The following is a 23,656-nucleotide window of genomic DNA, read 5'->3' as shown; positions in this document are numbered from 1 at the left end:
CCCTTCGAATCTTACCCAGTGTCCAAGTCAAAGATACAAGGAAAAAGCATCTAGAAAAAGTTTTTTACATGCTTGCATAAAAACAATAAATCCAAACTAGTCAAGACTCTTCTGTAAGAACAAACGGCGTGAGGCATGTACCACTCTCATTTGCATGTCTGCCACGCACATTCACTACTCAAACCAAAGCCCTGTTACCAAGCCATATATATCAAACTCAGCCTGCATCAGAATGTTGCATTTATTTTGATTTTCAATGATCAGCAACAAGCAAATACCAGAGCACAGATTCAGGTTCCTATATAAATAATTCTGACAGTGTTTATTTTGTTTGATGCAAAAAGAATACTAAACTATCCTCGATGCAAGAAGAATAGCAAACTGCTCTGGTTAATCAACCCAGCAAAGACAACAGTATTGCTAAAATTAAAAATGTCTTTTTGCAATAATTAGTAAAAATAAATATATTTTCCAACATAACTTCTCATTTTATCAGTTCAATTTATTTTAGCTTTCTGCCTACCATCACAACTTTGAAGAAAACCAGGAATCCATTCCAGTCAGATTTCCTGAAAGCTTCCAAGTGAGCTTCTATCTACCGATGCCCCTGACTTTTGGTCCAAAGTAAATGAAACTGTTGTGGAAATGCCAGTCTGACTACCCAGGATCATTTTCCACAAAACCAGCACTACAGCTATGTACATATCATCCTGCCAATTAGCTCTAAACAGACCTGAAAAGATCAAGATCAATCCTAGTATTGCTTCCTTCCCATTTATTTCTTGGCCTCTTCTCAGAACTTACTGAAGCACAAAGTGAATAAAAGAGAGAACTCTTGTTTACTTGGAAGTAAACATAAATCCCCACCATTTCATGCTGGAAACCAACTGAAGTGTCTTTAAATTACTCTCATCATGCGGCAGGTTTAGCTGACAACCTGCGTGTTGGTGATTCCACGCCTCATTACCAGTGCCCTCAACTACTTTTGCAATTAAGACATTAGCACGGGGTACTTAATAAAACTCAAGGGCTCCAATTTGATGCAGACCAAAAAAGAAGGAAGAAGAGTATTTGCAACTTCCACAGGCTTTCCCAGAAAGAATTGCTCGGGCCCTACACTACCACAGTAAAAACAGGCTGGAGAGTGAAGTTTGATCCTCCCCTCCTAAAATGACCTTGAAAAGGACTACATTGTATGTTGATGAAATTCAGTGAACTGAGAACAAGAACAAAGGCATGACTGCCAGAATGTGAAGTCCTCATTTGCATCTAAATTACATCAAATAATTATGAAGTCAGGCTTCCTTGTAATGTCATACTCGTTAAAGTGGATCTACATCCAAGCAAAAAGATTCCATTTTGCAAGGAAAATGGAAGCCTCGAAATGGATCAGTTTGGATGCACAGCTGCCCTGAAACAGGTATATTAGGCTTACCTTTAAACTGTTTTTATTATTTACTTTATAATAGGTGCTACATATACATGCATAAATGCTGAACATGGGGAGTCACCACAAACCTGCCTGGTGCTGGAGCTAACCAAATTTAGCATCCTTATTAGAATAATCTCCCCATGATATTTTAACAAGACTTCTAATCACCACATTCCTGTATTTTGTAGCTTACAAGAAACACGTATTCATTCAAAACCAGTATCTATTGGTTTCAGTCTCTTAGAAACCAATAACCTAGCAAAAAGCAGTTAATTTCAGTGGTGTAGTGCCAGCTTACAGGTGGAAATCGAGCCCATCTATGATTTTTAAGAACATATGGGGCATTTTCCAAAACAAGATGGACGTCCCATAAGAAACCATTTACAGCAAGAGACAGAGACCTCAAACTCAACTTCTCCCAATCCTGTTACTAACTGATTTCTAGTTCTGAAGCAAGTAGAAGCTTTGATGTTACGAAGCTTCACTTACAGAAAATAGTTCAAAGACATGTTTCGATACAGAATAGTTTTATTTTTTTCTCTCTCTCTCCAATTAAACAATCAAATCATTTAAAAAATCTCAAAATGTAACTGGAACGCTTTAATTTTCACCAGTTCATATTTCTAATGTTTATGTTTAGCACAGGATACTATCCTTGTTAAGCTCTTCTAGAACTATGTAGAAAGGTAGAGGAAGTGCTATTAGCCCAGTGTCCAAAAAGAAAAGAATCTTAATCTAGCACATTCCTTGGTGAGTCAAACTGAGTCTTCTCTAAACATTTCTTACAGCTTTTCTCCGAGTTTTCCAGATGAAACTCCTTGCTTCAGCCATGCAATTTCTTACATGTATCTCCAACAGCACGGCTGACTGTTCAGCTGAACCCACCTCTTAGCCAGTCCACCTCCAACCAAGTTGCTCTACTCCTTTTAGTATTCCCCCAGAGGAGGTCTGCTTCTCAGGTTTCATCGATTTTACTCCAGGCAACCATTCCCTACATCCCTGCCTTTTTGGCAGGCATCCACAAACTTCTTCACTGTTTTTTTGTGATCTCAGGAGCTCCAGAGTGGCCACTGACACCTATTTATCTGGGCTCACAATACACCTTTTTTTTTTTTTTTTTTTTTTTTTTAACAGGTATACCTGCCACTGGTTTTCACTTTATCTGGATAAAACCACCTACAGCCAACTCTTGTTTTAAGCCAGGAAATGTGTATTATCAAACCTTTGGACAAATTAAAGAAGCACCAAAAAAGACTAAGATAAAAGATGTCGGGAAGGGAAGGGAGAAAGAAATGCAAAACCTGTGATTTGTCTCAGTTTCCAGCAGCTCTGCACTGGGTTCCTTGGAAAGCGATAAGATAGGCAGAAACCCCATCCCGATCCTTCAGGTTCCCAGGCAACTTCACCTACACCATTTCAGCTAGGAGTAGTTAAACTAAATTTTATAAAATCTTATTAATGCAGTGGTTTGGAATTGATCATTAGGGGCCAAAAGACACTAGATAAATAGCTAGCTTTGTAACGGCACTGCAAATCTGCAAAAAATAAATCTTCTTGCAGACTTAAATAAAGATAGGTAAAAACAGGTCAACGGCGCCCACCATTATATATTTTCTTTTTATGTTATCTCATTATTACTAACTCTACCTGGTTGAATTAGCTCATTTAAGTATCTGGGAACCTGATTGATTCAGCACATTAGAAACTGATGAAGAAAACTACATCTAATTCTGAAATCCAACTACCAAATGGAATTATGTGGCTCCCCAGAGAAACACCTCAACTATAACTAATAATGCCAGAGCCTCAAGGAACCAAATTACATTCCAGCACACATACACACACATAGGAAAAAGAGACACCAGCACAGACACGGCAAGGAAGACAAATCTCCTTGCTCCAGTTGGTCTGCCAGGCCTTCAGCATTCTCTTCACGCAGTGTTTTGTTTTTCCATTGCATGCAGTCAGGGTGCCTGTGGAAACTGCTATGACTAAAACTGGAAGCTCATTTCTCAATTACACAGCAACAGAGCCAAGTTGAGCAAGTCAGTGTTCATTCTGGTTTTGTGTTGCTCTTGCCCAGTGCCTCCTGAGTCCAGAACTCCCATCACTTTAATGACTCCTGATTCAGTGAGAGAAAAGGGCAGGAAAGGTTCCTCTGCCTCACCCTTCAGTCACTGAAATATACAGTGACCTAGCTCTAGGTATATCTTTGTCAGATAGTTTTGTCCTTCCTGTTTTTACTTACTACTAAGTCCTCCAAATAGAAATCTGTTCTCAAGCAACACAGACCCATTGCAACTAAAAACCACTCACCAGTATGCAACACTAATGCAGCTGATCTTCACGGTCCCTCTTCCCCACTCCCCACAAAATCAAACTTACATACAGTTCCAGCTGATAACAGCTTGGGACAATAATGCGGGGGGGGGAAATAAAGACAGATACGCATCTCCCTGCAATGGGGTGACTTACAAGGTCACATGAAATATAAGCAACATTACTGACTACCTTTGAATGACACGCAGTGCAGAAATAGGAATGTCTGTATTAAAACAAACCATTTGGGCTCCTGTGTTGCCATCATTTTTCTTCCTAGCATCAGTATTCTGGCAAGTAGAGTCATTTCTTTTTATACAAGAAAAATAGCTACCGAATGCACAGTCAGTTATTACTGGATTTCCCACCAGTTTATCAGTTCAACTGCAAGTGTAAACCACAAAACTGAAAGGCTTCCATGTCTTCCACTCACACCCTAGCCCCACGGGGATGCTGCACATTCCTGTGGTGATTTACACATCACCACACCTGCCTGGACACTGGAACCTGGGAGACAGAGCTACAGCTCATAAAAATGGATGAGATACACTGCAATGATGTCAACAGGCTCTGGAAGGAAACCCTTGTGGTGACGGGAGGATGGGTAAGGCTGAAATACTGCGTTCTGTAAAAATAAAAGCTCTGCTTATACATATGAACATTAAGCTTGAAAACGCTTAAATATATACCGTTAAAGTAATTAGTTCCCCCGAATGAGGTTGGGTAGGAAAACAAACGAACAAAAAACTGTAGACATTTCTATTTGCATTCCTTCCAACAACGAACATAGCTGGGAGAGACAGAGAAATAAAAGTAATCTGAGACTATAAGTCTGAGATTCTTTCTCCAGTCTTTGCCCCGACTACATCAGACATGGATTCTCTCTCTCAAACATTCTTAACCTCAACTTGCGCTTGTCACGAAGTTGCTGTTCCTTGACTGTGTCAGAACAACGCAGCCATTGCGGTGCTGTCATTTTTCGCTGAGCGTAGCTGGACTCACGCGCATTTCATTGTAACACAATGACACCCAGGTAGGTAAGGCTCTATGTAATCATCTAAAGAAACTGAAGAAATTCAACAGCTCAGGCCACAGCAGAGACATTTTCAGGCAGTGCCTGAAGATTAAAACATCAAGAGAGATACCTTAGCTGTGACCCACCGTTAGAGCTGCTACTTGAAGCATCCTGTCTAAAAATGTACAGTAACCTTTAAAGTACATCACTTGACCTCAGAAAGTGCTTGCCCCAGGTCCCTCTGCCTAATTTTCAGTATTTCTGAGAAAAACACTCCCAAGCTGCATGGCTGTACTGTTTTTTGCTTCTTTCCCAACTAGACTAAGAGCTCCTGTGCGCTGTGCATAAAAACGTGACAAGAGCCACAGCAATGCTGTGAAGGAAGGATGCAAATAAGTACGCTTCTGGCTTGACTTTATGCTCACGAGCTAAGAGGAGGAAATGAGGAAGGAAATGGATGGCCTGTGTCTCGAGACCATCCTCTTATCCCAACAATGCACCTGGTATGTAAAGCATGAAGTACCCCCTCAGCCTCAGATCTGTGCCCAACCCATGGTAAATGGCCAACTGAAGGAAACCATCTCCAGATGCTAATTTTCAACTGTCTCAACTGCTTTAAAAGTTTCCTCTCTTTCACTGTTACTTTCCACTTTTTGGACTTCTGCAGGCATGTAGGAAACGAGTTAACTCCTAAGGGAACAGGAGGGAAGGGCTGGAATTCGGCTGGCTGCCAGCAGATGCAGGATCTTTCTTTCCCTCCGTTGGTTAACTGTGGGCTCCAGAACACAGACTGGTCCTGGCAATTTCTGAATACAGCAACTCAGAGATTTCACCTTAAAAGCTTACCAGAAACCTATACAGCAGCGATTTCCCGAATTCATTCTAGCACTCGGTGACCTACATGAAACCCTGGGAAACTTTTTTCCCCTCCAGTTAGGTTTGCAGATTTTTCTTACAGGAAAGTGATTAGTCGGGAGCAAAAGACTGAAATGTATTGAACATTAATAATTATTTTCAGGCTACTGCAGTCAGGCACTAACATGCCTACTTATAAATCAGTTGTTTTTTTTCCTAGCTTATAAAAGCAGTAATGAAAATAAATGCATTACAAATACAGACAGGGCTGTAAATAACAACTTATGTCTTACAGCTGAATATAAATAGCAGTACAGAAACTCTTGTTCCTCTGTTGCAACAGACAAACAAGTCTGACTTTTATTATTGATAATGAATGTTTTGCCTTGCACAGAATTTTTCAAGCCTGACGGATTTTTAAGTATTTCATAGTACAAACGCATGAAAGAACCAGTTCTGGAACAAGGGACAGCTTAATGCACACCTCTCAAAGCCTTGTTTTGGGTAAAAGGAACAACAGAAAGTTTGACCCTGCAAAAAAGTCTCTGAAATATTTGCAGTAAAAACAGTCTGTTGGTCCATATTTGTATGTGCTTCATGTTCCCATAATAGGGAAGGAGAGAAGTAAAACTGAGCTAAGCACAGACTGTGCGAGAGGGAAGGTGATGAGAACATAGGAACAACGACATCAGGACTAATCGAAAAGCGAGGAAGAGAGTGAGAGAGAAATTATAGAAATCTGTGCTGAAGTTGAGACTCCCCCACACATTTTATGTTGTCATATTTATTGGGAGTATGCACAGATTCAGGTGGGAAGGCCAACCATGGTATCATTCACAAACGAGCCATGCCATTAGGCCAAAGGGAACTGAAGATGTATTAAAACAAGTACTGTCCGTGGAGATTTCAACAAATTGTACACTGCATTTCCCACACATCAGCCACTTCTTGGAAGAATTCGAATTGCCTAACTATTTTCCCTTTAATAATCTTACTTAATAACAGTAACAAAAAACCAGTAACATCCATTACAAATTTTCAATCCACCGCACCCCATCACTACTTTTTTATTAACATATTCTGACTTGCAAAGCAAAAATTGTTTTGAAATAAAGGTTAACACACATAGCGAATGGATCAGGAAGCCTAACACAATTGGTAATTGATCTTGGATCAGGCAACAGCTTTCTGTTCTTGGCACTCTTCCTGCATTTGAAGCTCCAACGTAGTACAACTGCACAATGGAATAAACGCTAGTACTAATGATAACAAACGACATTGGCTACTACATACCATGTACAGATCCTTGTTGATGCCTAGATATTTCCCATTACCACAACCAACATCAGCGACTATTGACCCGTCTGGTAGTGACCTGAGAAACTCCACAATTCGAGGCCATGGGCTATGCCTGGTACTACTGAAGTGCATGGCAATCTCTTCGTACACCTTGTGGACGTATTCTTGCTCCAGCTCTGAGGCTTCCATCTCGTTATGGGGAAATGATGGTTGTATCTGTCTTTTCTGTCCTTTCTGGCTGTCACAGACAGATGGGTAAACTAGATGTAGCAACAGATATGCAAACAAGAACATTTTTCTTTAAATAAAGTCATTCCATATTAAACTTACTTAGCAAAACAAAACAGAAGTAAAAGTGAAATATTAAATTGCAACGAGTGCTTCATTCTGTCCTTTTCCTTTTAAGAACTGAAACACAGGTCAAACTGCAGCACTGTTTGATGATTTTACAGCAAGCAACCTGCCCATGCGTACCAGAGGCTGTCTACAGCGATCATTCATCCTACTCTGTTAACAAGGTTTGTGTTTTCGAAACTGAGACAGGGCCCCTAGCATCAAAGACCATGCCATTGCAATTCTGCCTCTGAAATTCCCATGAAATGCTGTTCTGAGGGCACAATTGGACTTCAGGTTCCACATAACGATTGAGCAATCTGTCAATTATTATCTGTACTGCCCTAAGGCACTTACATGGTTCTATCATTGTGGAACTGACTGTTTTTCCCTCTCTAATGTATTTATTTTCACAAAACTACAGTCCCCTTCAAATACCCAGAACTGATAAAAATCTGAAGAATAGTAGCTACTTCTATTATATTACATTCTTCCAGTACTTAAGGTCCCAATAAGACACAAGATTCTGTATTAATCATCTGACTCCAATGTTAGACAAATGCCTTCCTGTATACTGAAACTCCACCAACCACGCGGATGCAACTAATTCAAACCACACGGTATGGCTAACCCTGTAGTGTTTAGGAACAACTACCAGGGCTGCCAAAACTATCTAAAGGGATAAACAGATTTGCTCAAGAAATGTGCTTATATATTGATGATACGTAAATACCAGTTTTGACTGGGAGATCACCTCAAGACACTTACTGCAGTTGCAGGGGCTTCTCCTCACTTTCCTGAATGTAAATGATGTCCTTGTTTTCCTTTGATTTAGTGTTAAATCTCCAACATCAGCAGTGATCGTTCCAACTTTCTGTCCCAGCTCAGAAGCTTGAATGATATCATATTTTCTGGGTGTAATCCTAAAACAAAGTAACACAAAATCAAAGAATAATTTAATTTGCATCAGAAAAAAAAATAAACAATCCATCTTTATAACAAGGCAATTCTTAAATGCTCTGACAAGTGTGATTACAACATGCCATTTAATGTACTGCTGCTTCTATTTTCAGCTTATTCAATTTCAGAGAACAAAAAAAGAAGTGCTGACACACAAACTAATGATGTTAATTAAAGTGTTATTTAATTGAAAGGAACTACGTTTCCCTTCCCTTACTTCCTTTCCCTCCATAAGTTTGATTATTTTTTAGGCCTTTATCTGAAATATATTCGTTAAAGATAAAATACACTAGTTAAAACGGAGGCTATGGACTTAGGATAGTATTGACCAGCTCTAAACTAGCAGATTGAAGTTTCTTGTTACAAATGAGCCTTTTCACAAAGCCTGCTTTGCAACAGAATTGCTTTTCCATTTATTGACTGCAGAAGATGCAAAGACTAGCACTTCGGAGATTTGCAAAAATGCCTGAAGGGTGCAGCTCTGCTGTACACCTTTCTTGACCAAAATCTATCAATCAAGCAAACTGGGAACAGAGCTTCTTAAGCTACTTCTGGATTTGACACAGATCTTAATGGAAAATAAGAACATTTTTGGAAGCATAAAATTCATAAAACGAAAGCAACTTGGAACATTTTTTTGAGGTGAAAAAAGTTTCAAACAATTTTATGAAAAGATTTACATTGCAAAAGGTACCAAAATTTAGAATTTTGAATAGCTCTACAGTAGATCTCTCTCAAAGTTGACAAGAGGAAAATGAGAAAGTAAAATGGGAAACACAGCATGAGAGAAGAGATACAGCTGCACCCGCACGTGGCTTCCTATCACTTGCACATGGGATAAAGTAGATACTCTTTGAAGAAAACCGAAACTCTTTAGGGAAATAGCTTAGTACTTCAAAGCTGCTACTATCACTGATACATTTTCCTTTCCTGAACTTAGTCACCAAGGAGACGAATGTAGAAATTTTCCCAAGGAAAAAAAAAAAAAAAGATCATCTCCAAGGAATTGGCCTCAGTGAAGCCTCTTCGGAGCTGCGGACTTCAAAGTCCTTGATTCCCAGAAGGAAAAACTCTCAGTATAAAACTGACTTCCATATTGGTTAGCTGAGTTTAACCCTCATAAGCTGAGCTAGAAGCAGGGGAAAAGTCTCTGATATTTTTCAATAAAGCAGAACAGTTGGTCCCAACTCATATTTCTACTGGAACTCTTTCGCAGGTCACACGGAACTGCTGATCAGTGCCTGTACTTAACCAAGCAGACGAATGATCTGAATGCCAAGAAGGCAGCCTGATCAGCATGCCAGTACTTTGTTCTGTGTCACCTTTCCTACCGCAAGGAAGCCAATCTTTCGTCCCATCACAGAGAAAGAGCACAGGTCCTTCCTGTCTGGAAATCACTGACGGTCCATGGAGATCTTGCACAAAGACAGCACAGGGCAGCCCTAGTAGAAATCTCCCAGAAACAGCCACGGAAAGGATGGGATCTAATAAAAAAAACTGCCTTGTCCATGGCAGTTAATGAAACTATGATGAAATAACCAGCTAACGATGGCCAAGATTCCCCTGACAGCAGAACTTCAAATCCCAAGTTTGCAGATCTGTTATTTGATTTTCTGTTTACATAAAGCAATTTTTATATCTGCAGCAATAAGCTGTGAATGCTAGGAGCTAATATTTTCAGATATAAGTCTTCTTTTTCTGGGTTCTGTGGTTCCAACCTACATGATTTCCTTTTGTCCATGCTACAAGAAAGAATGCTAGATAAAGGCTGGACTGAAAACAACATTCTCAATGTCAACAATACAATGCTGTAAAAATCCTTTTCCTGTGCACCTTTTGTTAACAGGGTTAATTAAAATAAAGTCTCTAGTTCTCTTGGCATCCAAACAGAGTGAATACATTTCCAGAATGATTCCAAAAATGAACCTTTTGCTCTCTAATTTGATTTCTGGGGAATAGATAAAAGGCATCACAAATGATCTTAAATACATTTTGATGTTACGTTTGCAAGTGAATTAACTACACTTGTTTGCTGGATTATTCATCTCATTAATTGCAACAGCATGTTTCACTAGCATGAAGGAAAACTTGTTCTTTACTGGCAAACTGTGCAAGCCCACCCTGTTATCTCTGTTCTACCTGGTTTCAGAAGATACCCATTAAGTAACAATGTGCACCAGGTGAAGCTGTGATCTGAGAAATATCTGGTGTTGCAACAACAGGTACTTCAGAAAAAAATAGAACAAATATAAAAGAAAAACATAAAAAGTACTACCCATTCTGAAATAAAGAAATTCCAATACTCATCTACCCCAGCTGAGTATCTGGACCCACTACCGCTTTTAAAAATATTTATCATACAGAAAAACTATTTTTAAGGAAGGAAGACAAGCACCAGAAATGGGAATATATGGGTAGAAATACCTGAGATCTCCATTTTTAATGTAGACTACTTCCTTGGTTCCTAAAACACAACCATAATTGAAAGTACAAGTGAAGTAAGCAATGACTTCTTTCCAGTTCTTAGTAGACAAGTAAACTACCCCAGACTGAATGCCTGTTGGAAATCACCACAAGTGCATTGCACTTGTCCTTCCCCCTCCTGGGAGTTTGACTGCCTGGGCACTGGGCCAGCTTGGAAAGAGCAGAGCTGGTGGCCTTGGAGAAAGCTCTCGTGAAGCAAGCCAGAGGCCTCAGCAAAGACTATGTCTCTCCTTCCCCAGGAGCTGCTTTTAAGCAAAAGCTGTCCTGCTGCACCGTGCCTGAGCTACGGCCCAGATGTGTCACAGCTGTGCCTGTGCATGGCCACAGCCCTGCTGCTCTGGGTCCAGACCCCTGGCTGATGCCCCTGCCTGGCCTCAGCCCACCCTCATGGAGATGCCACCCCAGCCTGCCCCACACCATGGCTGGGGCAATGGGACATGGCTGGAGACGCCCTGCCAGCTCCCCTGGGCCACTCCTGGTCCCCAGGCCAGCAGCATCACTGACATGGGAGCAACCATGTTCTCAGAGTTGTAGATAACCCTTCCAAAAAAGGCTGACAGTATTTGACAGAACAGAATAAAAAAGTTTATAATGCTGGACTTCATTGCCCTGGACTTCTTTCAGGTTGGAAATGAGGAGACATTTCTTCTCGGAAAGAGCAGTCAGGCATTGGGACGGGTTGCCCAGGGAGGTGGTGGAGTCACCATCCCTAGGGGTGTTCAAGGAAAGGTTGGACGTGGTGCTTAGGGACATGGTTTAGTGGGTGACATTGGTGGTGGGGGGACGGTTGGACCAGATGATCTTGAGGGTATTTTCCAACCTTAATGACTCTGTGATTCTATGATTCTATAATAATGCATGTCAGGAGTACCAGCTTCTTTTTACAATTATTTAATTTAACGAGGGAATATACAGGTAGTGTAAGCGCTCTATAAAAATGAACAATGTAAACGTCGTCGGGGAGTTCATATTCACCCTTCTTCATAATACAAATTAACCAGTAAAATTAAAAGGCAGAAAGTCTGCCAATAAAAGGATTTGATGTTTAATTTACACAGTGTAATTAGTCTCTCCAATTCACTGCTGTAACCAGTGACTGCTTGGGTCAAACAAAGGAAGAAACATTTACCATGGGCATTTCTGTCCAATATGAGGGTTTACATATTATTCTTCTGAAGTGCACTACTGTCATTCTCAAAGCTCGCCAAGTTTTTAGCCTTTTTGTCAATTTCAGTGCTCCTATTGTAAGTATTTCCCAGTGGTGCATGATTTAAAAATCTTATTGAAACTCTACAATAAGCAAAGCCTCAAGACACCTTTCAAGAAATCTCTTTTCCTAGGATCCCAAACTTGTTCACTATACTGCAGCCTTAGCAGTAGTTAAAGTGGTCCTAAATCAATGGGAAAGAGCCCAGGAAGACTTCCCTTTGTGATCTTGTGGACTGACAACTAGCTTCCTAAAATTCCCATTTTTTTCTTCAATTTAACCTGAGCAGCATCTAGACAGAGGAGGGAATTTGTATAGTTATCTTAAAACCTCTTGATTTTTTTCAGAGTAATTCTAAATACAGAATATCATTATCAAAGCAGAAGAATAATATACTTTCTCCTTCTATTATCAGCACGCAGGGGCTCTTATACATACCCATGTGTCCACAGGTATCTGGATTCTCCAGACATCACCAATAAACTGCATCGGGGCAGCATAACTGCCACTGTGTGGCCATCGGGGTGTTTGAAATCCATCACAATCTAAAAAGAAACAAAACCAACCACCAGCAATGAGCATGGCTTACAGAGCACCACACACGCCAGGCATTTTCAAGTCTCAAGCTTTGTCTGTCTCCTCATTGTGTTAATCAGAATATTGCCACAAAACAGCGACATATGTCCTTAAGAAACAAAAGCCTCTAGGTTTCGGTCCTGCATCCTTAAGATCTCTTCATTTCAGCAATCTGACAAAGTTTATATATATATAATCTTATAAATAATACAATTGAAATACTAAAATAAATATTTTCACAATAACAATTTCATTTGCAAGATTGTGGGAGCACTGTTGAATCTTTATGTGTACCTGTGTTGTAGGAAGAGATCATTACCTTACAACTAAAGGCAATTGCATAAGGAGAGGGGTCACTTGCTATCTAAGTTACACATCTGGGCTAAGGCAGTCAGCTACTGTCTTTTTGTGAGGTTTATGCAGAGAGAGACAAATGTCTCCACAGGGCGATTCATCATAGTCTAAAATGCAGCTAAGTGATGTGGGATGACCCCATGCCCTCTGGAAATGCCCATTTATTCTCAGCAGATTGAGCTGAAACAATTAACTCAGGGTAGATACATAACATTTAAAGAACCAGTATTAGGGCAGATAAATCATTTCCAACCTGTCCGCGTTCTTAGAGGTCTGCAGCACAAAAAGGACGAGGAGTCTCCCAAGATCCTGACTAACATGCCAGCCACCAGAGCTGCCTTTTCTTGTGTGCCCCCTGGCTTCTAGCCACAGCAATATACTGAGGTAATGCTTTCAGCTTTATTTCAATTTCACGGCCCAGACAGCAGTGTTCCATTTTGCTTCTGCTTGGGCTAGAAATGTTACCCCTTTACATTTCCCAAATGAGAGAAAATCCTGCTGTGAAAAACAAGGAACAGGTCCTTTAAGCATGCCATATGATTTAAGGAAGACTTACCAATAAAAAAAAAGGTCAAAAATCATTCAAGTCGTGGTTCTAGCTACATTGAGAACAAACACCATGAAAGTGGTGCCACCTGATTTGTAACCTGCTAAGGACGCAATTTAAAAGCAGACTTACTACACTACACCAGATTGAGACAAATTAAGCAGTTCTGCTTCTGCATACAGATGCATTTATCAAAAGAAAACAATGGTGCAATGATTAGTCATTCAGCACAAAAATAACAACCACCACGAGACAGACTGAATAAACAAGACTGTTTTAAACACTACAAATAACCACTTGCAACTATTGCTATTTATTGTTGTGCACACTGGAGCAAACTACAATGGCATTTACATTTTTAGGGAGAAAATTATTTATGCTTTAATACCACCTACACAGACCAACAGCTTCTGCTCCTGTTGAGCTACCTAAATTTGAGGAAGGAAATCAGCATGACGAACAGTAGGACAGAAAGGGTATAGGGAAGAACAGGAATACAGCCTACCTGTGAGCTCTAACTATTACGAAACACTTCAACAGCTACACAAAAAAATGAATGACAGACTCTTTCTAATATACTCCTTCCCTTGCATATTGCAATTGCTTCCAGGTATCCTCAAAGAAGCTTCAGTGATCTAACGGGGAGGCTGTGCCATACAAAGCATGGCTAGGCACAAGCCTCTCTGAAAAGCAACGCTCTGGTAAGGTAAAGAAACCAGAGGATGACTGATCAAGAACAGCAAGTAGGGGAAAAGCATGAGAAGAAGTGAAGACAGAAGTGGCTGGATTAAATGGATGAGAGGACACCTCAGCCTCTTTTGCTTCCCTGCCCAACTGCTGCTCAGGGACAGGTGTAAGGAGCATGAGACTGGGTTCTCCAGGAGCATGGCAGAATAAATTGAAAAAGAGATGCTGTCCAAATTCCTTCCTTGGAGGCTCAGTTACCCCTCTGTCCCGCTATCTGGTAGTAACAACAAAGCCCAGTTCTTGCAGATGACTTTCAAGAGTTGCACTTTCTCCAGGAGTCAGTGCTTGCCAGCTCTATGGGGTCTCCTATACTTCCAGCTCCCATCCCTCTCCAGGGCCTGGAAGAGGACCTTGGCCCCTTTTACATTTTCATGTGGGGATTTACATTTCAGGCTGGGGATTCCGTATGAAGTATAAGGAAACAGTTCCTCTAACCCTGCGCTGCTTTACCTCATGGATCTCCAGTTTCTCTTCCCCCACCAATTGTATGCCTCCCAGAGTGTCTTAGCAAAAGATATTAAGGCAGGTAACAACTGTGCACCCAAAACAGCAGAGGTTCAGAGTGCTCTACAGCAGGTAGCATGTTGGGAACGACAGGCCAAAAAAACAACCCCAGCAGCTAGATTTTCAGGCAGAAGTGGCAGGAAAATAGACAGTGAAAGTGGAGATTATGTGCTCTTGGTTGAACTTCAGCTATGCTAAGCTAACAAGAAATACGTGAAACAAATTTCTGATGGTGCAGAATTTAAGGCTGAAAAACAGATTATGTACTGTACGAAGTATCTGGCAAATCTAATCCTCACCAGCAAAGGATCCCAGCTCTGTCCCTGCTCCCTACTCTCTCCTGTAGAGGAAAAGTTTCTGTATTATTATCTCACAGTGTGTGGCTGTTCCCCTTCTACATGAATTTCACCCTTATGTCAAGCAGTGATGATTTGGGGCAAAATATAAATAAAGGTTTAATTTACTTGCAAATGAGCAATGACATTAAGTAATTAGCTGTAATGGGAAGAGTCAAAAATCCGAATTCAAAACTGACTTTTGCTTATGAAGCAGACAGATACCCTTAGCTGAAGGATATTGAAATTCTGCAATTTTCCCGTAACAAATTAGACACTGCAATTCAGACAGAAACAAATTTAAGGAACCCACTGTGAACATTTGAAGAAAATTAGTGCAATTTCTGCATTATGTTTCATGCCTTTATCTAGAATACCTGCACCTGAAGGCTTAAAAACCAAGCCGAAGTACTTCTAGTCTTTGTCTATGGTACAGTAAAGAACATTTAACCCAGAAGGGTTTTGGAGAACTCCGTTCTTATCTCTGAAAAGCCTATTACTGACTGAAGTAGATAACATTCCCAACTCCTATATGTGTCTTTATCCTGACAGAACATTCTCAATTGTCACTGTCACACACACACACACAAAAGATTAACGCATTCAGTCCGCTTTTTAATTTACTAAGGACTCACAGTCAATAAAGTAACTCTGCCACTGCTGAATCAATCCACTTCATGACAGCTTTGCTCTACGGGAGCTATTTCCAATTACTTTTTTTTTTTTTTAACCTATTTACTTTTTTCTCTTAGGTGGCTGAGTCAATAAAGATCAAATTTCCTGCTAGCCCATGGTGCATCACCCAGGGATTACATTCAAAAATAAAGACAGTGGATGCTTTGATCTTACACAACTTTTACCTTCTTTCTTTGCAGTGTGGAAGAAGTGTCTTTCTATATATACACCAAAAACTTGAAAGAAACGCAAAAAGCTAATAATACCTACTCATGGATTTAAATATCTTGTCATGGTGCCAGGTTATTTAAGAGTGTTCATGACGATTCATGACGAGGGAGCACATGAAGCAGTAAACAGCTTTCAAGGATGGCTAAACATCAAAGCAAAGCAACACCCACATCACAAACATTGTTCCTCTGGCATAAAATACAGCTAAACACACACACAAAAAAGAAAAGAATCCAGCATGAAAGTAAAACGGAAGAAAGTATGTTTTTCTTAACTCCTCAGGGAGTGAGAAGTCTGTGCTACCTTTCAGTGCAGCAGTACTGTACCTCCCGAAAGTGCAGGGGAAGGAGGTGAACGACTGGTCTATCAAATAAGTAATGATCCAAAGGCAAAACAGAAATGAAGCAATGGGACTATACGGACAATGTCAATAAGAATTTCACTGCTACGGTGTGGAACAACAATTTTTTTCTAAGCTTCGTCTCTGATGCAATTTGTATTCGATGTTAATATACTACCTTAGATGAAACATACTCTAAAACTCAAAAAAGTGGACTGCAAAAAAGTACAACATGGAATACTTTTCAAGTCTCTGACATTATTTACTGAGTTTTCAGAGAGAAAAGACACATTATTAGCCTACATAGCAGTTTCCCACATGTAAAACAGATGAAAAAGAATATCTACTTCAAAGACAGCAGAGAGGTTTAAAGTCCCCACACAGAGCTTGAACAACACAGTGCAGAGATGAGAGCCTGTTGGCCTATATGGGACTCAGGGAATCAATCAATGCCTTTCAGAGTGTCTTTCATTGACTGCAAAAACCATGCTAACTTACAAAATTCGGAATTTAGGAATATTCTGAATATTTAGGGGCAGAGAGTAGGATTACCTTTCCCAAACAACCTATGTCATAGGAAATTTGTCTTATGTAACCTGATATTTACATCCAGTATCATGGTCTCTAGTCATACTCCAGAAAACGAGTGCAGCGTTGATGATCATGATGATGAAATATTTCACTACTGCCTACTTCAAAAGTCTCTAACACCTGCACCAAGCCTCACCCATATCAGATTTAAGCTAAAGCATACCAACTCATGTTAAGCTTGCTTATCTATTCAGGCACTACGGTGACGCTAATCAGATATTTAATATACTTCTAGGTTCTCTTCAAAAACTGTATTCAACTTTTGATCCATGCAATGCATTATTTATTCCTCTATTATTTATTCTATTATTATTTATTATATAATGTATTCAGATATAAATAATATATAGTATTTATTTAGATTTATTCCTCTTAGTTTTTAAGCATTCATATCCTAGACCTCAATTATTTCAAACATTATTTCAAAACAGAGTACTGCATTCTTTTCCTTCTAAGGTCTCACCTTGCCGTTAACTGTCCTGATAACCACAAGGAGATTGTATCCATGGAACAAGATACCAGTACCTCTCCCAGCTATTATGCACCCCCCCTCCTTGGAGGCATTTGAGATCAGGTTGAATGTTTACCTACAGTACAATGGACCAGTTGCATTACTACTGCTTCCCTCTCTCCTCCACTAGAGGTATATCATTGTCCTTTCTGGAAAATACTTATCCAACCCCAGCATATGACCTCAATGTCCTTCTGTGAATCCTGAGACAGACTTAGTCAAGTTCTCAACAACATCCAGTTTATCCAATTTTGCAAACATACCATTTTAAATCTTTAATAAATGGCCTCCCTAGGTCTTAGCTTAAATTATTTTAGGACACAGAAAGCAAGAGGCTAATGCTGTTAGTCTCCATTTCATTTCTTCTATTGACTTAGCCTTCTCTGCAACGTTTTCCATCCTTTCAGTCATACGTCTTCCCTTACATCCATGGGCAGTCCTACACTGACATGCTGGGAGCTGCATCCACCAGAGCAGAGCATACCCCACATGTATCAAATCTCTCATTTTCTTTTCCTGATACTGTGTAATTTGTATTGTTAGCTCTGTAATGGAGTACAGTTCAATGAAAGAGCACAAGATGACTCCATAATAAAAAGGCAAAATCCTAATCCTAGTGGTTTCCAGAGGGCTCAATCTGCTCAAAAACAGAGCCAAGACAACACAAGGAATCAGTTCTGTACCCTCAAATACATCTCCACAGACTTGTACTTGATGTATTACTCCACATCCTGAGAGCAAATACTCCCTATTTACATGTTTGATGCTGTACCAAATGCCCTCCAAGAAACCACTGAACAAGCCTTTTCAACAGACACAGATGTTGTGTAATGAGTGCAACTTTATTATGCAAGTATGATGACATTTACAGAGTTCTAGTGTGTACATCTGTGTGCATGCTGCTCTGGCCTATCTATTTTCTTTCCCACACATACTAGAAACTTGTAAGATCTCAAAAGAGATTTTCAGTATCTCAGTAGAAAAGAAAGGATTTCAGGGCTCAAAAAGAGTATATCACCTTTTAAAAATCACTGGTCATTTATAAATATATGTGAAACGTGCTGTAAATCAGCAATTTCTGTGTTCCTGAGGTTACAAATACACGTGCAGAACTCTTCATCCTGAATCTTGTTCCCATGCCACCCTACCTGTACGTTTATCATCCTGTCATTGACAGTTATGATCTTTAACGGCAAACTTTCTGGAGCAGAAGCAGTGTAAGGGACTGTGAGCAGGGCCTCCACATAACATAAATAATAATCCATACAGGACAAACCAGTCCTTGGCTGAGTAAAAAATACTGCCAAATATGGGACAGGAAACCTTTACAGTAATGAGAGACTCAGTTCCAGAAAGGAGGACCTGAAACGCTTACATTTGGGGTAATACCCTCACACCACTTACTAGTGTAGCACGAACCTCCTAGCTGTCCTAACACTCCAAGTCCTTACAGGTTCAGGATACTTCATGGCATGGATAAAACACGCTGCATGTTCATCATCCAGTACAGTGGAAGATCATCTTCCTTCACTCACCACAAACACCAGGGTTGTTCATCAAATCCTACTCTCCTCTGCAGGTCTCAGCTTTCTGCTTGTAATGTTGTGGTACAAGATGCCAAGATAACTCCATGTAGTTAGGGTGGGATTCAGTTCAAGATGAAGACAACTACATTTGGCTGTAAATTCTTAATGCTTATATTAGAAGTCCTGCTAGGGCACCGGAACCTGTGAAGCCGGGCAGTAGGTGCCTACATAAACATAACCTGAATCACTCCCTAGGCTGGACTGCCTCAATCCCCATTGATTACAGCAGAGCTCAGGCATGAAGTGCACACGTACACACCTACTTGCAAACATTAAGTTTTAAGTGTCTTAATCCTGGACTGAATACCACTGATGACATGTTATTAAATATAGCACTTAACAGTATAGATTCAGCAGATGCCTCAAATCTGTTTAAAACAGTCCTGCCTTAATTAAAACTTCTTCCTGCACTATCGTCACTATGAACTTGCCCCTACACACTGAGGAAGTAGTATGTAAACAGTCCTGTGCTGAATATCTGTAATTCAGCGGGATGAAAAGATGAATCTGCTCAGCCTGAGGCTGAAGCAAAGGTCAGCTAGCCGCTCTCATGACTCCATCTAACGACAGTCCCAGAGACCATGACAATAACAAAGAACTGACAGAACACAAGACAACCAAATCCTGTTTTTTCAAACTAATTCTTGCATGATAGCTCACAAGAGCTGATGAGATACAGGTTCTGATCTATTGCTACAGAAACTACCATATGGCCTGTTTCATAATCCTCTACATCTTCACTGTAGAAGGGAAATCTACTAAGGGACGAGAATCTGAACATGAATTCACAAACATGGCTTAAATACATATAGAAGAGTCATTCCTTAGCAGACAAAAGCATAGAACTAAAAAAGAAAAAAGCATTACGAAAGCCATCTTCTTGGTCAACGATGTCTCCTAGGGTCATAAAGCGTAATTCAAAAAAACAGCATGATAATGAAAGGCTTGTTAAAAATTATTTATAAATTGACACAATTGCTATGTTTTGCCCCAAGGAAGAGAAGGGGAGAATGCTCTGAGGTGACCTTGTTGTGGCCTTCCAGTACTTAAAGGAGGCTTACAAGAAAGATGGGGAGAGACTCTTTACCAGGGCGTGTAGTTATAGGAAGAGGGGTAACAAGTTTGAACTAGAAGAGAGTAGATTTAAACTAGCTTTAAGGAAGAAATTCTTCACTCAGATGATGGCGAGGCCTTGGCACAGGCTGCCCAGAGAAGCTGTGCATGCCCCATCCCTGGAAGTGCTCAAGGCCAGGCTGGATGGGGCTTTGGGCAGCCTGGTCTGGTGGGAGGTGTCCCTGCCCATGGCAGGGGGTTGGAACTGGATGATCTTTAAAGGTCCCTTCCAACCCAAACCATTCTATGATTCTATTCTATAATTCTATTGTGAAACTATCACACATCTGAAATATACATATTATTTTCAAGTAGGTAAAACAACGAAATAAACATATTTTGATGTTTGGACAGGTGTTGTTCTAATGCTGCTGATTTTCATCACAAGTACCACATATTTCTTCTCTCATACCCTCTAACTGCTTTACTTGCTCAGTGAGTGTCTTCACTGTCTGCAGCTGAAAGTTATGCACAAGGGCTCTACCACAGCATCAGCATCTGGCCATGAATTTACAATTGATGGCTTACATGCACATGTACTGCAGAGAGGTGTAAGCTCTAAGAGGGGAGGAGAAACACCTCACAAGGAACTCTGAAACATGGAGTTGTCCCTGCTTTCAGCTGCACCATCAACCTGGGTTCCCTCCAACGCTCTCCTGCAGCCCCAGCAAACAGACCAGAGCTTTACCTGCACTTTACCAACAGGCTGCCTGTCCGCTTTCTGCTCTTTTAAGAGCACAGCTCTCTCTGCCCCCATTCAGAATCTATCCGTCAAGTGTACTACCAACATCATAGGATTGATAGCTTTGGTTCCAGCACACTTTTAACCTCTCTAAATTGCTAGTTCCTCACTCAAAATTTCCAGAGTCAACTCTGCTGGATAAGAGCTCTGTGGAGAAACTATTAAAACACTAAACACAGCTGAAAAGAAAAACAGAAACAAAATTGGTGCAGTATACAAGATGCTCACAGAGTATAAAGGCAGGCAGAGTTCAAACCCCATTTGCTATACTCACTGGTATTATCTAAGTCCAGGGGAGACAATATACCACAGCAGGAGCTTGACAAGTTAAGCTTGTTTCTTTGCTTATAGACTACTTGTGATTGTTATTACTATTTGTCATTTCTATATGAAACTTGCCACAGTCTTAAAATAGGCTCCTGTAACAATAGAGATGACATCACCACCTAATGAAATTAGGTTTCTTTATTGAGTTCCAGAGCTGAACTGCTGCTGAAATGCAACAGCTAAAGATAACGACTTTTTAATGCCCTAGAGCTCAGTCTGTTTTGCTGTTAATTTGTGGCAGACACCAGGATTTCATTTCATGCACCAAGTACCAATCTTCTAAAAATAATGTGAGGAATAGGAATAACTTCCACTGATAAATCTCTTCCAGAGATTAAAAATTCTTTTAAAAAAAAGAAAGAAACGAGTAATTCTACTCAAACAACAATACAGAGGCTTCTAAGGCAAATATAGCAGAACAGTATTTAAAGAACGACAACCTAAAACTTGGCTCAAAAATAAATTAAGCTGTAAATATACTAAATGTATTAGTTTTCTTCTATTACAATTATTATATTTTTCACAGGAATTAATAGTAACTTCATATTTAAATAGTTAACCCAAGCCACCACACATGAACTACTCTTTTATCATAGTGAAGGGTACATGGGAGAAGTGAAGTGAAGCAAGAGAAAAAACAGATTTTAGTTTATAAACACCACTATTGAGTTATAATCTAATCCATTTTTTCAAGATTTTTAGCTAACTTTGTACTTTATATGATATGAAAATCAATTAGTCTCTAACAAAATCTATGGAATTGCAAGACTGTTTCTAGAGGGTCTGTTTGATTCCACTGAAAAATTCAATCTATATATTTGTGTGTCACAGTAAAGCATTAACAGACACCTGAGAACTGGAAATGAAATAACGCTGCCTCAGCATATGAAGTAAGCACTTTACAAAAAAAAGCAAATAAGTTTGGAGATAACGTGTGGCATTAAGACAGAACCAAGTTGATAAAATAATTATCCAGTTTTCCTTCATTATTTAACAGCTAGGACTGCAGTCAGAAAATCTTAAGCCCTATTGCAGACTCCAAACATTTTAGAAATGTGTTTCCCTCAAATTTTTTTTTTCCTTTACAATCAAAACAAAATCCTGCTAAATGGAACTGTATGTCATATTTTTCATAGCATATCTACATATTCTTCCATGCAATACTGAGTGAATTTCATTTTCAAATTATGTCATCCTAACTGCAATTTCTTTTGTTTCTCATTCCAGCAGCGGACACAATGCTGATGTAACTGCCCAGAGGAGGGCACGACAAGAACATTCTTCCCACATCCCTTTCTCAACACTAGCGTCTCAAAGAAAATGCAGGAGGCTAAAAAGAGTAACCAACTGGGTGGAAGGAAGAAAACTGATAGGAACCAGGAGGAGCTACAGCTCTGCCTTCCTCTCTCAGCAGCCAAAATAACGGACCACATGCAAGCAATGCAAAACTGCTACAGAGAATACAGTAAGACATCTTCCCACTCTAGCAGAGCCAGGAGAGAGATCTCAAGTCCCAGCACATTCTGCATATTCCCACAGCAATCTAACTACAGTCTGCTCTTGCTCAGGGCTGACACAAGATTTTAGTCAATTTAAGAGTGAGCAGGTCTTGCACTGCGGGGAACAGCTTTACGGAAACGCAAGGCAGATGACAAGTTTCTTTCTTTCAGGGAAAGGAAGGGAGGCTGGTATGAATCGTCTGTATCTGTGGAGATTCTCAAAACCTGGCTTGACACAGTCCTGAGCAACCTGCTGTAGGTGACTCCGCTTGTGCTGGGAGAATTGGTCTAGACGACCTCCAGAGGTCCCTGCCAACCTCAGCTATTCTACAAGTCTATGCAGTACGTGTCCATGAATCTGATAAAGTGAAGACAAGAGATAAAGCTTTCCAGAGCTACTGGCCCAATACTGGCCCACTGGTAGTAAATGCAGATGTCTGCGACTCACCACAGGAACAACTCATACAAAGAGACACGCCTGGAAGTTGGAATGTCTCACCAAGATGGAAGAGCAGAAAACTGAATATTTCTACATACAAAACTTTAAAATACAGGTTCTCTCATAGCTTAGCTTTGATTTTGTTCCTCTGATGTAGCCAAAGAGGTAGTGGGGAAGGTGAGATCTCCATGCTGCTGTCTTGTTTCACAGCAAATTACTGTCATACAGCTTCTAGAGAAACAATGAGAAGACCCTATAAACACCCAATGCTACAGGAGAGTGGAAGGAGGTGATTAGGTATTGCGGCACAGGCTCCCTCTGAAAAATGTACATGAAACTGGGCTTTCATGCCCCTTGCAAAGATCAAAATAACTGATCAGGTGGAAATATCGGTAAGACACGTTGATATCTGTGAACAGGATCATGTATGAAAAGGTGAGACAATATCCAGCACAGAAATTAAAACTCGGAACAGTACATTTACTGAATATTCGCCTTTCCCTGAAAACACAGTAAGACTATTATAAAAATTCCCATGAAGGGCTGCAGGCATTGCTACTTATCTTAGAGGGCTCAATTCTCTATTCATTTATATCATCAGGAAGCTCTCCCTTGATTTCAATGGGTCTTGTTCA

The 23,656-nt window shown here is 40.2% G+C and overlaps 1 protein-coding gene across 4 annotated transcripts in view; it reads right to left on the bottom strand.

The window, feature by feature from the left end:
* The window catches only part of ALKBH8 (alkB homolog 8, tRNA methyltransferase), a 50,668-nt gene that overhangs the window by 3,134 nt on the left and 23,878 nt on the right, over window positions 1-23,656 (bottom strand). For all 4 annotated transcript variants that reach the window (XM_040544119.1, XM_040544121.1, XM_040544120.1 and 1 more), the window contains 3 exons: window positions 12,343-12,449; window positions 8,022-8,176; window positions 6,915-7,180 (listed from right to left, as the gene is read on the bottom strand). In XM_040544119.1, the coding sequence (XP_040400053.1) occupies window positions 6,915-7,180; window positions 8,022-8,176; window positions 12,343-12,449 (528 nt within the window). The remainder of the gene's footprint in view (window positions 1-6,914; window positions 7,181-8,021; window positions 8,177-12,342; window positions 12,450-23,656) is intronic.

This window comes from Cygnus olor, chromosome 1 (assembly GCF_009769625.2).
Source record: "Cygnus olor isolate bCygOlo1 chromosome 1, bCygOlo1.pri.v2, whole genome shotgun sequence".
Taxonomy (NCBI): Eukaryota; Metazoa; Chordata; class Aves; order Anseriformes; family Anatidae; genus Cygnus; species Cygnus olor.
The sequence above is the reverse complement of the archived record's forward strand: the minus strand, read 5'-3'. Positions and strand labels throughout refer to the sequence as shown.